The sequence below is a fragment of the Puntigrus tetrazona genome, unplaced genomic scaffold, assembly GCF_018831695.1.
Source record: "Puntigrus tetrazona isolate hp1 unplaced genomic scaffold, ASM1883169v1 S000000283, whole genome shotgun sequence".
Classification (NCBI taxonomy): domain Eukaryota; kingdom Metazoa; phylum Chordata; class Actinopteri; order Cypriniformes; family Cyprinidae; genus Puntigrus; species Puntigrus tetrazona.
This window is the reverse complement of record NW_025047944.1, coordinates 1,702,501-1,715,441: the sequence shown is the minus strand read 5'-3', so window position 1 is coordinate 1,715,441 and position 12,941 is coordinate 1,702,501. Positions and strand designations below refer to the sequence as shown.

The following is a 12,941-nucleotide window of genomic DNA, read 5'->3' as shown; positions in this document are numbered from 1 at the left end:
TCCGGGAATCTTGATAAATTGAGATTTTGATGTCTTTACATTATTTCCTGTGATCCTCTGTGACCGTATCAGTCATAAGGGGCTGTTTTTTAGGAGCTGAATAAATTAGCTTTCCATTTCCATAGTTGTGTCTTGGTCTTCTTTGCTCCAGAGACACTTCTTTTTCTGTTTTCTCACTTAAAGAAGGTCACGGTGTTGTCAGAAGTGTGCTGTGAACGGTGATGATGTTTATGTGTGTGTTTCTTCAGATCAACATGCTGCTGAATTTTAAGGATGAGAAGCAGGACTGTCCGTGTCCGGAGGACATCCGTGAGCAGCTGCTGGACTTCCATGAAGATCTGATGACACACTGCGGTAAAGTGGTGTTGATTCGTCACTGATGTGTGATTCGTTCCACAGCTCTGTGTTTAGATGGGTTGATGCGTGTCTGTCATCAGGCATCGAGACGGATGATGATAAATCAGGAGATGGAGACAGCGACTTCACCATCAGGGGCCGTCTGATGTCTCTGGTGGAGAAGGTGACCTACCTGAAGAAGAAGATGACTGATATACCAAAGAAGAAGAAATCAAAGAAACCCAGTGAGTGAGGCACGAGGACCGCTCCAGACCTGCACCATTATATTTATATTAGATTCATAAATGACCGATCATCTGTTAAACCTTTGAACAAATCACACCAGTGCGTTCAGATCTGTGTTCACGTTTCGTTTGCATCGTTTCTCCACTAGCTGCAAACAAGCCGTATATGATTCATTCATTCAAGAAACGAGTGAATTATTTCTAAGCGAGTTCATTAAACCTACTTTTTCAAAGGGTGTATTACATCACTATTCATTGTAAATACATGCATCATACATTAGCAATTGAATTAAGCAGGTTTGAATAGACTGCAGCTGAGTTTGAATCAGAACCTCTGTCTGCGTCTGAAGGCACCTTGCAGCAGCTGATCTCGGAGACGATGGTGCGCTGGGCTCAGGAGTCGGTCATCGAGGACCCCGAGCTGGTGAGGGCCATGTTTGTGCTGCTCCACAGACAGTACGACGGCATCGGCGGGCAGGTGAGAGCGCTGCCCAAGACCTACACCATCAACGCCGTGTCGGTGGAGGACACCATCAACCTGCTGGCCTCTCTGGGTCAGATCCGCTCGCTGCTCAGCGTCAGGATGGGTCGTGAGGAGGAGAAGCTGATGATCCACGGGCTCAGGTGACTCCTACTTACACTATTATACTGTACATGTGTTGTGTGTGTGTGTATACTAATTATCATGTCAGGTGTTACAAAAAATATTATTTGTCATTATTACACAACATCAAAAAATAAAAAATATTTGAATGATTAATCGCATCCTAAATACATTTTTGTTTACATAATATATGTATGTGTGCTGTGTATATTTATTATTTACATATAGAGACACAGCATATATTTACTAATATATATTATTAGTTATTAATTATAATTATACAATTTATGTTTTATATAAATCTATTTAATATATAAACATATATATATTAAATATATCTTTCATATAAATCTATGTTTAATATATAAACATATTTTTCTGAAATATTATTACATAATATTAAAAAAACAATGAATTTAGTATATGAATTTAATAATTATAAGTGCTATCAAAATGATGAATTGCTTCCAAAACAAGTTTCTTTTTATGTAATATATGTGCTGTGTATATTTATTATTTATATATAGAGACACATACAGCATATGTTTACTTATATATATTATTAGTGAATTTGTTATTAATTATAATTATATAATTGATGTTTTTATAAATCAATTTAATATATATACATATATTTTTCTGAAATATATATATATGCATTTCTGTTCGGTTTATAAAAAGTATGTAAAATGATAGTTTACAGCAGGGCAGGGTTTTGGGTTTATGCTTCAGTGACGCCTCCTCTGGTGTTTAGTGCGTGGGATTCCAGTCTGACCTCTGACCTCTGACCTGTCCGCAGTGACATCATGAATAACAAGGTGTTCTACCAGCATCCGAACCTGATGAGAGCTCTGGGCATGCACGAGACCGTCATGGAGGTGATGGTGAACGTCCTGAGCGGAGGAGAGTCCAAGGTGAGTCAGAATACATCATCCTCTCTACATTACATTTCCTCTGCTTTCATGCATAAAAAAAACATAAAAAGTAAGCATTGTTACTTGGGTATTTTTGTTAATTATGGGAATTTAACTTTAAATACTTATTTCTAAACAGTGTTTTACTAAGCAATTAGTTACTGTAATTTAATTGCTTTTTTTAAGTAATTAAATTACTTTAAAACTTTGTGAAGTCTTGTTTTTTTCTGTAGTTTAATTACATCACATCTTATGTTATTGTGTACAGACTGTAGAACATTTAAAGTCTGAGAGTTCAGCATGCTTTTAAAGAACCTTCTCACGTCAAATAATTAGTTAATGAGAATACACTGTAGGGTCCAGTTCTTACTATTAACTAGCTGGTTATTAGCATGAAGATGGCTGGGATATTGGCTGTATATTATTACTTACAAAACACATATTAATAGCTTATTCTGAATCCTTAATCACAGCTACTTTACTAAGTATTAATAAGCAGTAATTAAAAGTATTTTGAGGCCTAGTTAAGATTTAGTTAATCTAAAGTGTGACCAGAATAATTGATGATGTTAACCGTGTCATGTCTATCCTCCTTGATTAGCAATAAGTAATTAAATACTTTTTGTAGAGAGTGATTTGCACCGTCATCTAATTACTCTGTTGAAGATGTAGTTAGTAACTAGTCAGTTCATTCATAAACCAGCACATACCCTCTGAAGGAATGTCCTCTGTCTTCAGGAAATCACCTTTCCAAAGATGGTGGCCAACTGCTGCCGCTTCCTGTGTTACTTCTGTCGGATCAGTCGTCAGAATCAGAAGGCCATGTTTGATCACCTGAGCTACCTGCTGGAGAACAGCAGCGTGGGGCTGGGTAAGACGTCTGGAGATGTCCAGAGAGAGGAGATAGGGTTAGTGTCCGCTAACGTGTGTGTGTGTGTGTGTGTGTGTGTGTGTTCTCTGCAGCGTCTCCGTCCATGCGAGGCTCTACTCCTCTGGACGTGGCCGCTGCGTCTGTGATGGACAATAATGAGCTGGCTCTAGCTCTGAGAGAGCCGGACCTCGAGAAGGTGCGCCTGTCTCTCTCCTCAGGCTCTGATTGGCTGATGTGTGCGGTCGAGCGCTGACTCGTGTGTGTGTGTGTGTGTGTGTGTGTGTGTGTGTGTGTGTCAGGTGGTGCAGTATCTGGCGGGCTGTGGTCTCCAGAGCTGTTTGATGCTGATGTCTAGAGGATATCCTGACATCGGCTGGAACCCGGTGGAGGGAGAGCGCTACCTGGACTTTCTCCGGTTCGCCGTCTTCTGTAACGGTTGGTGTCCTCTTACTCCTTTTTCCAAACAAATACAAAAGAAAACGAACACATTCCAAAGAACAACGCATACACAGGACACACATAGACAGAGAAGGGTCAGGAAGTGCAGCTAGTAATAAATTCAGGAGTGTCCAGATCAGTTATATCAAGAGTTACGTATCCAACACACAAAAATGAACTAAGAGTGCTTGTTTGCCTCGTTCTTGGTCTTCAAACTATAAATAGCATGATATATTAGTATACGTTGCTATATTTGGTCTCTTTCAGGAGAAAAAAAAAAATGATATTCAAGGTTCAGTACTATTAATGCATGGAAGCGGTCCTCAGCAGCTTGTTTATAGCAATAGAAAACAATACACTATGAGCTAAAACCTTTTATGACAGAAATCATTAGGATATTAAGTAAAGATTGCGTTCCATGAAGATATATTGTATAATATAATATATAAAAACTTAGTAATATGCATTGCTAAGAACTTCCTTTGGGCATTTTTCTCTGTATTTAGATTTTTTTGCACCCTCGGGTTTAAAAAAAAGTTCAGACAAATACTGTCCTATCCTAAAAATGAAAAGATGATTTATTCAGAAGATGTAGAAAGCACTTACGGCTGCTTTAGTTCTCCAGGGTCACGTTTATCTCTCTTTAGATTCCTGCAGCAGATGTTGTATGTGATGTATGTTCTCCTGGAGGTGAATGTTGTTTTGGTGCGTCTCAGGTGAGAGCGTGGAGGAGAACGCTAACGTGGTGGTGAGGCTCCTGATTCGCCGACCCGAGTGTTTTGGCCCCGCCCTGCGTGGAGAGGGCGGGAACGGGCTGCTGGCGGCGATGGAGGAGGCCATAAAGATCTCAGAAGATCCCGGCAGAGACGGGCCATCACCCACCACTGAGGAGAACAGGACACTGTACGAGAGAAACACACACAGCCTCAAAACAGACCTTTAACATCCCTGGAATCTGTCCACCGCTCTAAAGGTCTTTTATTGTGGACAAATCATTCAAATGTTCCTCACGCTAAGAAAAAAAATTCTTTGGGGAAACAGTAATGGTTCTTCTATTGGATTTCCATAAAAGCCACTTATGGTAACAGTTATTGATGAGCTTCTCTTCATCTCACATCCTTCCTTTATCCTTCCTGATCCGAACATTTAGTAAAATGGGTCATCAACACCTTCCTCCGGTGTTTTAAATAGAATAGTATGCTTATTTGTGCATCCAGTCTGAATTTATGTAAACACAATCTGATGTTATAGGCTATAAATGTTGGTGTTGATATGTGTGTATTATTTATTGTGTAGATGCACTGAATGACGTTTAGAAAGACTATATGTTGTGTGTGTCTTTCACAGTAATGACATCATGGAGGAGGAGGAAGACGACACCATTCACATGGGAAACGCCATCATGACGTTCTACGCCGCTCTGATCGATCTTCTGGGCCGCTGCGCTCCCGAGATGCACGTGAGTGTGGCTCGTCTTCACTGAGAACGTCACGTTAGATCCTCTGGTGATGTGTGTGTTCTCCTCCATCAGCTGATCCACGCCGGGAAGGGAGAGGCCATCCGCATCCGAGCCATCCTGCGCTCGCTCATCCCCATCGAGGATCTGGTGGGAGTGATCAGCATCCCGTTCCTGATGCCCACGCTGGCCAAAGGTCTGCTCCTCAGTACAGAGCTCACACCAAGACTTACATTTACAGTAATGCACAGGAACAAGTCATATCCAGTGAATATTTGTCTAGCAATTTCCACAATACACATCAAACCAGCTTTACAGAAAATCTGGGGGAAAAAATGTCCGAGAACTGATTCAGCATGGATTCTGAGATTTTCCTTTTCTTTCTGGAGTGGATTCTGAGCTTAGTTTTGAACACTGCATGCTTCAGAAACAGCCGTACTCTGCTCGTCTCCAAGTCTTTACACACACCGAACAAGAAATAAGCGTTGGTAGGATTGCAAAAGCTGAAGTGAATCACAGCGAGCTCTTCTTCATCGGTATCTGAGTGTGTGATGAAAAGAGCGCCATCTGCTGTTAAATATAATATAACCTCAGCATCCATTCCAGAGAGAACCACCATATATTCAGAGGATTGAACCACGAATCGATTCCCTGATGTTTGAAACGTCTTTATGCTGTAGTATAATCACAGCGATCAGATTAGTGCTGGAGTTACATTTAGCAACGATTTAAATAATTGCGTTGAGATTTGCTGTGTGTGTGTGTGTGTTCAGATGGTTCTGTGGTGGAGCCGGACATGTCAGCGGGATTCTGTCCCGATCACAAAGCGGCCATGGTTCTGTTCCTGGACCGTGTTTACGGCATCGAGGACCAGAACTTCCTCCTGCACCTGCTGGAAGTGGGCTTCCTTCCTGACCTCAGAGCCGCCGCCTCATTGGACACGGTGAGTCACGTGACGCCTCAGAGCGCGCCCGCACGTGTGCCGACCCTTGACCTCGCCCCTCTCCCTGTGTGACCTTTGACCTCCAGGTGGCTCTGAGCGCCACAGACATGGCGCTGGCTCTGAACCGGTACCTGTGTACGGCCGTGCTGCCGCTGCTCACGAAGTGCGCTCCTCTGTTCGCCGGGACGGAGCCGTTCGCCTCGCTCATCGACTCTCTGCTGCACACCGTCTACAGACTCTCCAAGGGCTGCTGTCTGACCAAAGCACAGAGAGACGCCATCGAGGAGTGTCTGCTGGCCGTCTGCGGGTGAGCATCCATACATCAACGAAGAGTCGATTCTGAGGTCTTCTGAACGAAGGGATGCCGAGGTTATATGTTAACAGCAGATGGCGCTCTACTCTAGTTTTTATCACACACTCAGATGCTGATGAAGAAGAGAGCTCTGAGTACGGCTGTTTCTGAAGCATGCAGCGCTCAAATCTAAACTCAGAGTCCACTCCAGAAAGAATCACGGCACGTTCAGAAAATCATTTCTCGATTCACAAAGCGTGGGTTTATTTTCTAAGCAGTACTTCAGACTGAGTTCTTGGTGTGCACTTTCATGAGGTTCTGTAAATTAAACCAAGTTTAAACTGGGGTTACGCATCTGTTTTGCATAATAAACCTTAATTATAAGAAAGCCGCTTGAGGGTATTTATTTATTTATTTATTCATTTTATCTTTAATCATTTAACCCTGAATTTGTGATTCCAGACGATCCAAGATTCAGGTTCTGTATGTTCGTTAATAAAAACAGTAGTTACTGAAGAGAAAAAAATAGATGATTAGATGTTTTTTTGGCGTGTTTAGTATATGTTGTTATTTAGTTTTTATTATACTATTTATTTAGCATTTTTTATATACTGCTAAGACTTTATTACTGCAAGACGAGATACTGAAGGCAAAACCAACTTTTTTATCATTTATTTTTTTTATCAATCAGCACTAATCAATATTAACATGGAAACATGGATAAGTGTTTTTTACACAATATATATATTTGCGTCTGTAAATTTAACTTCCAATCCATTATTTAAAGACTACTTTTTTTATATACAAGATTTAGTTGTTTTATTCGTGTCTTTATTCAGAAGGTTCGCTCATATTTCATTTGCACTTGTTTATACAACATTTTTTATTCCTAGAAACCTGGTGAAAAGGTATTTGGTATCAGTATTTTCTGATTTAATGAGTAAGAAAAAGAGAAATCCAGAATCATCTCTGGAAAAAACCTTTTAACAAACAAAGTTAAAAGTATAGGTGGCCAACAATACACTGCATGGGACAAAAAGATCTATTTCTCTTTTATGCCAAAAATCATCAGGATATCAATTACGTAAATATATCAAAACTTAATTTCTGATTAGTAATGTGCATTGCTAAGAACTTTATTTGAACTTTAAAGGTGATTTTCTCAATATTTAGATGTTTTTGCTTCCTCAGATTCCAGATTTTAAAATATTGCCCAGACATCAATTGAAATATTATTTATTCAGCTTTCAGATGATGATCTAATTAGAAAAAGCCTGATTTGCATATTTAACCATAAGATTAGAGAAAGCCTGAATCTCGGCATGTTTCACGTGACTGTGTGTGTGTGTGTGTGTGTGTGTGTTTTCCAGTAAGCTGCGTCCCTCGATGATGCAGCATCTTCTGAGGCGTCTGGTGTTTGACGTTCCTGTGCTCAACGAACACACTAAGATGCCTCTGAAGGTGAGCTGCGTCTGATCTCTGGTTCTCATCAGGAATCATGTGCTGTAGTAACCGGTGGGCGTGTCCTCCCGCAGCTCCTGACCAATCACTACGAGCGCTGCTGGAAGTACTACTGTCTGTCCGGAGGATGGGGCAGCTTCGGAGCCGCCTCGGACGAGGAGCTGCATCTGTCCCGGAAGCTCTTCTGGGGAATCTTTGACGCTCTGGCCAGAAAGGTACAGCAGACCCTGAGCCCATGTGAGGGTCACTGCCTGCTGTATCTGAGGTGTGTGTGTGTGTGTGTGTGTGCAGAAGTATGAGGTGGAGTTGTTCAAGCTGGCGCTGCCGTGTCTGAGCGCTGTCGGTGGAGCTTTGCCTCCTGATTACATGGAGTCGAACTACATGGCCATGATGGAGAAACAGTCATCCATGGACGCCGAGGGAAACTTCAACCCGCAGCCCGCCGACACCAGCAGGTCAGACACCTCCGACCTTTTACAGCTGAAGAAGCTGTTTAGATTAGGGTGCTTGATTATCTCCTGAATAGTGATGGCAGTCGAATGATCGCATCTAAAATAAATGAATGTTTAAATGCACACACACACACACACACACGCATGTCTACATTTTAAGAAATAAATACATGTAATACATGGAAATATTTTCTTTATACATATGTGTGTGTGTGTGTGTGTGTGTGTGTGTGTGTGTGTGTGTGTCAAATAATTAAACATGGCACACACGTAAGCAAAAACTTATTTTTTGGCAGCACTAGTCAAAAATCATAAGCAGGATTATGTTGGATTATGAGCCAGAAAACCACTGAGTAATTTATTTAAACATGTGATGTATATCAAACATTTATTATCTGTAAATAACTTATGATGTTTACATTTTAGACCATTTTAGAGACCAGACCAATCAAACAAAAAGTCCTGGAAATGATTGAAATTCAAATGAAATGAATTATTTTGCAAGTCTCAAGTAGGACTATTCTGTTAGCAGAAATGAATAATTAAATAAAACAGCATAGTCTTCACTGTAAGAATAAAACGTTCTCTGTTTCTTATTAAAAAGAAGAAAGGCCTTCAGTTAAGAGCCGTGTGTGATTTTAAAGCTGTCTTTTGTTGTTTGATTTATTTAAAGCAGGAATATTAGGGTGCTGTCACTTTAAGGGCCACACGGATCCAGTGTACTGTTACACATGTCTCTGTTCATTTATTGAATAATCACGAAGTGCTGCATTCGGACACATTTTTGCCTGTATTTGAGGGTTTAGTTGTGTATCTTGAACTAAAAGAGGACTTTTATCTCCTTATTCTGTTCCATCTCTGAGGGCATACTCATAAATCCTCCTCTTTCACACTTTTAAAGTCGTGGAAAGTTCTAAGCGACTTTAATAAATCAAGCACGTGCCATTTCACAAGTCACGTTACATGATTTCCAGATCTCCAGGTGAAAGGGTTTTGTGTTTGTTTCCGCAGTGTTGCTGTTCCCGAGAAGCTCGATCATTTCATCAATAAATATGCAGAATACTCTCATGAGAAATGGTCCATGGAGAAGGTCAGAGCTGCTTTTGTTTCAGTTGTTTAAAAAAACAGATCTTATATTTTTGGCTGATCTCGTCTCTTAGTAAATCTGATGTTTGGAGTAAAGAACCAGATAAACACTGGGAAAGCTCTGTAGCTCGCTGGTTCTTATAATTGTGTAACTTAAAACAAAAAAAAAAAAAATCAAAACACATCACTTTGTGCTGATTAAATGAGCTTAATCAACGATCAAAAATGATGTAATGATGTTTCTCTCTCTTATTAGTAGCAGTGAATTTGATTGATTCATTCAGACTCAACTGAATCAGGGCAGACTGATTCAAAAATGATTTCTATGTTCATTTTGAGCCAATAAAACCTTTCTGGATGTTTGTCTTATGTGGTAACACTTTACATTAAGGTTTCATTAGTTACACTACAGAACATGATCAAACAATGAAACACTTCAGTTAATGTTGTTTTAAATATTTATTAATATTCATTTAAAATAAATTGTGGTGTCTGTCGGCACTTTGAACTAATGTGAACAAACTTTGAACAGTTGTATTTTATTAACTAACATTAACAAAGATTAATAAAGGCTGTAAAGAATGTATTTGTCGTTGTTAGTTAATGCATGGGAGCTTTTGTCCCATGCAAAAAAAAAGTGTTACAATTCAATTTAATCTAAAGAAAATTGTTTGTCTTTGTTCATTTCAGTTATTTGAAACAAAGAGCTTCTTTTTTATTAACAGTGTTAAATACAAAGCTTCTATCAGATTTAATGCAGTTACTCTGATTAATATTGTGTGCCAGTGTTACATTTTATGCCGTCTTTGTGTAAGTACTTCATCAGATTGATGTTAAACTGGCAGGTTGCATCCTGGGAGAGCAGGGTTTCACGTCTTCTTGTCTGATGTGTGTCTGTAGTTCACCGGCGGCTGGGTTCACGGGGAGCAGATGTGTGAATCATCTAAAGTTCATCCGCTGCTCAAGCCCTACAAATGTCTGTCTGAGAAGGTACAGGAAGCATTCAGTGACTCGTTCAGAGCGATGAGTAGGTTTCCCAGCATGCCTCTGTGTTTCAGGATAAGGAGGTGTACCGCTGGCCGATCAGAGAGAGTCTGAAGACGATGCTGTCGTGGGGCTGGAGCATCGAGCGGATGAGAGACAGCGACGCTTCTACTCTACACAACCGCACGCGCCGGATCTCTCTGTCCAGTCAGGTCAGAAACACACCGTGTGTTTACTGTGTGAGTGTGAGAGAGAACCGAGTGACCTTTAACCCCTCGTGTCTCCCGCAGCGCTCCATAGAGGGCGCTCATGGGTTCAGCCCGCGGCCCGTCGACATGAGCAACGTGACGCTGTCCAGAGACCTGCATGTGAGTGACCCGCTTCACACCAACAACACACTCTGACACCAACGACACACTCTGAACACACTACTGCGTTTGTGCGCTTCAGGCCATGGCGGAGCTGCTGGCCGAAAACTATCACAACATCTGGGCGCAGAAGAAAAAACTGGAGCTGGAATCCAAAGGTCTGTTCACAAATTCATGTTACATACTACAGTATAACAGCAGTCCTTCTGAACATATAAGCACAACCATTAGATGGCACTGCAGGGCTGTATATTAGTGTGTGTGGTGCTGCTTTTTAACCTGTGTGTGTGTGTGTGTGTGTGTGTGTGTGTGTCTGTCAGGAGGAGGAAGTCATCCATTACTGGTTCCTTACGACACTTTAACTGCCAAAGAGAAATCCAAAGACAGAGAGAAAGCACAAGACATCCTCAAGTTTTTTCAAATCAACGGATACAGCGTCTCAAGGTGATCCTGTGTGTGTGTGTGTGTGTGTGTGTGTGTGTGTGTGTGTGTGTGGTTCACGGGGATCATCTAGGTGTTCTGGTCTCTGATGAAGGTCATCTCTTGGTGCTGATCCACCATCTGCTCTGGATACAAACTGAGAAACAGTCTAATATTAAGAAACAGACTAATATTAGAGTAGATGTCCTTCTTTTTACGATGTAATGAGTACATAGTGTTTTATGAGGAGTGTTCCCGGTTCCAGCTGATCTAATTAATGTAGTCTAACAATCCTTGAATAATAAAAGTTTATTAGTGTTTTATGTGTAGACTAGGTTAAAAAGGTGTGTCTTTAATCTAGATTTAAACTGAAAGAGTGTGTCTGCCTCCTGAACAGAGTTAGGGAGATTGTTCCAGAGTTTGGGTGATAAATAGGAAAAGGATCTGGCGCCCGCAGTTGATTTTGATATTCTAGGTATTATCAAATGACCAGAGTTTTGAGAACGCAGCGGACGTGCAGGACTATAATGTGATAAGAGCTCAAGTATTGAGGAGCTAAACCATTCAGGGCTTTATAGGTAATTAATAAGATTTTAAAATCTATCTGATGTTTGATAGGGAGCCAGTGCAGTGTTTGGTCGAACAATGAAGAACAGAACAAACGCATGAATTAATATTTCTGCATTTAACGTTGAGAGAATATGTCATAATTTAGATATGTTTCTGAGATAGAAAAACACAGTTTTACAGATGCTGGAAACATGGTTTTGAAGGAAAGATTCCTGTCAAGCAGCACACCTAGGTTCATAACTGATGATGAAGAATTAAGAATTAAGAATTGTTCTAGATTATTATATGTGGGGTTTTTAGGTCCAATAATTAACACCTCTGTTTTTTCAGAATTCAGCATTAAGAAGTTACTCATCATCCCGTGTTTTATATGGACTATGCATTCTGTTAGTTTCTGAGTTTGATGTGTATCAGAAATATAGAGCTGAGGATCATCAGCATAGCAGTGAAAGATAACACCATGACTCCTGATAATATCTCCCAGAGCTAACATGTAACGGTCCTAGCACTGAGCCTTGAGGAACTCCATATTTCACTTACCTCCTCATTTAGTGATACAAGTGGTCAGATAGATATGATTTGAATCATGCTAAGGCGCTTCCTCTAATGCCATGTTTTCTAGTCTCTTCTAGAATTTCGCACAAACAAACCGTTTCTATGAGCTCCACAAATTCAGCTCTGTCGAGTGTTGATGAATTTGATTATGCTTCAGTCTCCCAGATTTGTGCTTTACTTCCAGCTCAGTTGAACACGTCTGGCTGTATTTAAATTCTGTGTGTTTGTGATGCCAGCAGGGCTATGAAAGAACAGGATCTGGACGCTCCGTCCATAGAGAAGCGCTTCGCCTACACGTTTCTGCAGCAGCTGATCACGTATGTGGATGAAGCTCACGCGCACATGCTGGAGTACGGTGAGACGCTCGCTTTAATGCCTGTGTCCGTCTCAGAATCAGCCATCATCATCGTCTTCAGCTTCTCGTCTTTATTCCAGATGCTGGGCTTCGACTGAAAGGAGAGAAAATCCCTCACGAGCAGCAGGTCAAGTTCTTCGGGAAGGTCTGATTCGTGACGGATTCGCTTCATGTCAGTCAGTTTGTAAATTCATACACTGATACAATTATTATGACTCTCATTTCCAGGTCGTGCTGCCGCTGGTGGACCAGTACTTCAAAAACCATCGGCTCTACTTCCTGTCCACAGCCGTTCGACCAATCAGCAGCGGCGGACATGCCTCTAATAAAGAGAAGGAGATGGTGACCAGGTGATGTGTGTCTAAAACAACAAAACTGTTGCAGAATATTGTAACCAGAATAGATTCTCTCATAGACATCTCTTCTGTTTCTAAACGCATGACCACGAAACCAGCCATAAGGGTCAGTTTTGGGAAATTGAGATAAATACAAAAGCTGAATAAATCATCTCTTTATTGATGTCTGGTTTGATCTGGACAATATCTGAGGGTGTAAAAAATCTAAATATTGAAGTTAAAGTTGAACAAATAA

The 12,941-nt window shown here is 40.8% G+C and overlaps 1 protein-coding gene across 1 annotated transcript in view; it reads left to right on the top strand.

Annotated features, from left to right (window-relative positions):
• ryr2a (ryanodine receptor 2a (cardiac)) overlaps positions 1–12,941 on the top strand; it is a 103,595-nt gene that overhangs the window by 54,980 nt on the left and 35,674 nt on the right. Inside the window, 24 exon segments of the mRNA XM_043231202.1 lie at positions 249–354; positions 438–581; positions 932–1,205; positions 1,985–2,099; positions 2,838–2,970; positions 3,063–3,166; positions 3,270–3,405; positions 4,125–4,311; positions 4,756–4,867; positions 4,940–5,060; positions 5,638–5,807; positions 5,894–6,114; positions 7,470–7,560; positions 7,635–7,775; positions 7,852–8,015; positions 9,024–9,102; positions 9,999–10,088; positions 10,157–10,294; positions 10,373–10,450; positions 10,533–10,608; positions 10,771–10,894; positions 12,235–12,350; positions 12,431–12,495; positions 12,579–12,700. Coding sequence (XP_043087137.1) covers positions 249–354; positions 438–581; positions 932–1,205; positions 1,985–2,099; positions 2,838–2,970; positions 3,063–3,166; positions 3,270–3,405; positions 4,125–4,311; positions 4,756–4,867; positions 4,940–5,060; positions 5,638–5,807; positions 5,894–6,114; positions 7,470–7,560; positions 7,635–7,775; positions 7,852–8,015; positions 9,024–9,102; positions 9,999–10,088; positions 10,157–10,294; positions 10,373–10,450; positions 10,533–10,608; positions 10,771–10,894; positions 12,235–12,350; positions 12,431–12,495; positions 12,579–12,700 — 3,107 coding nt within the window.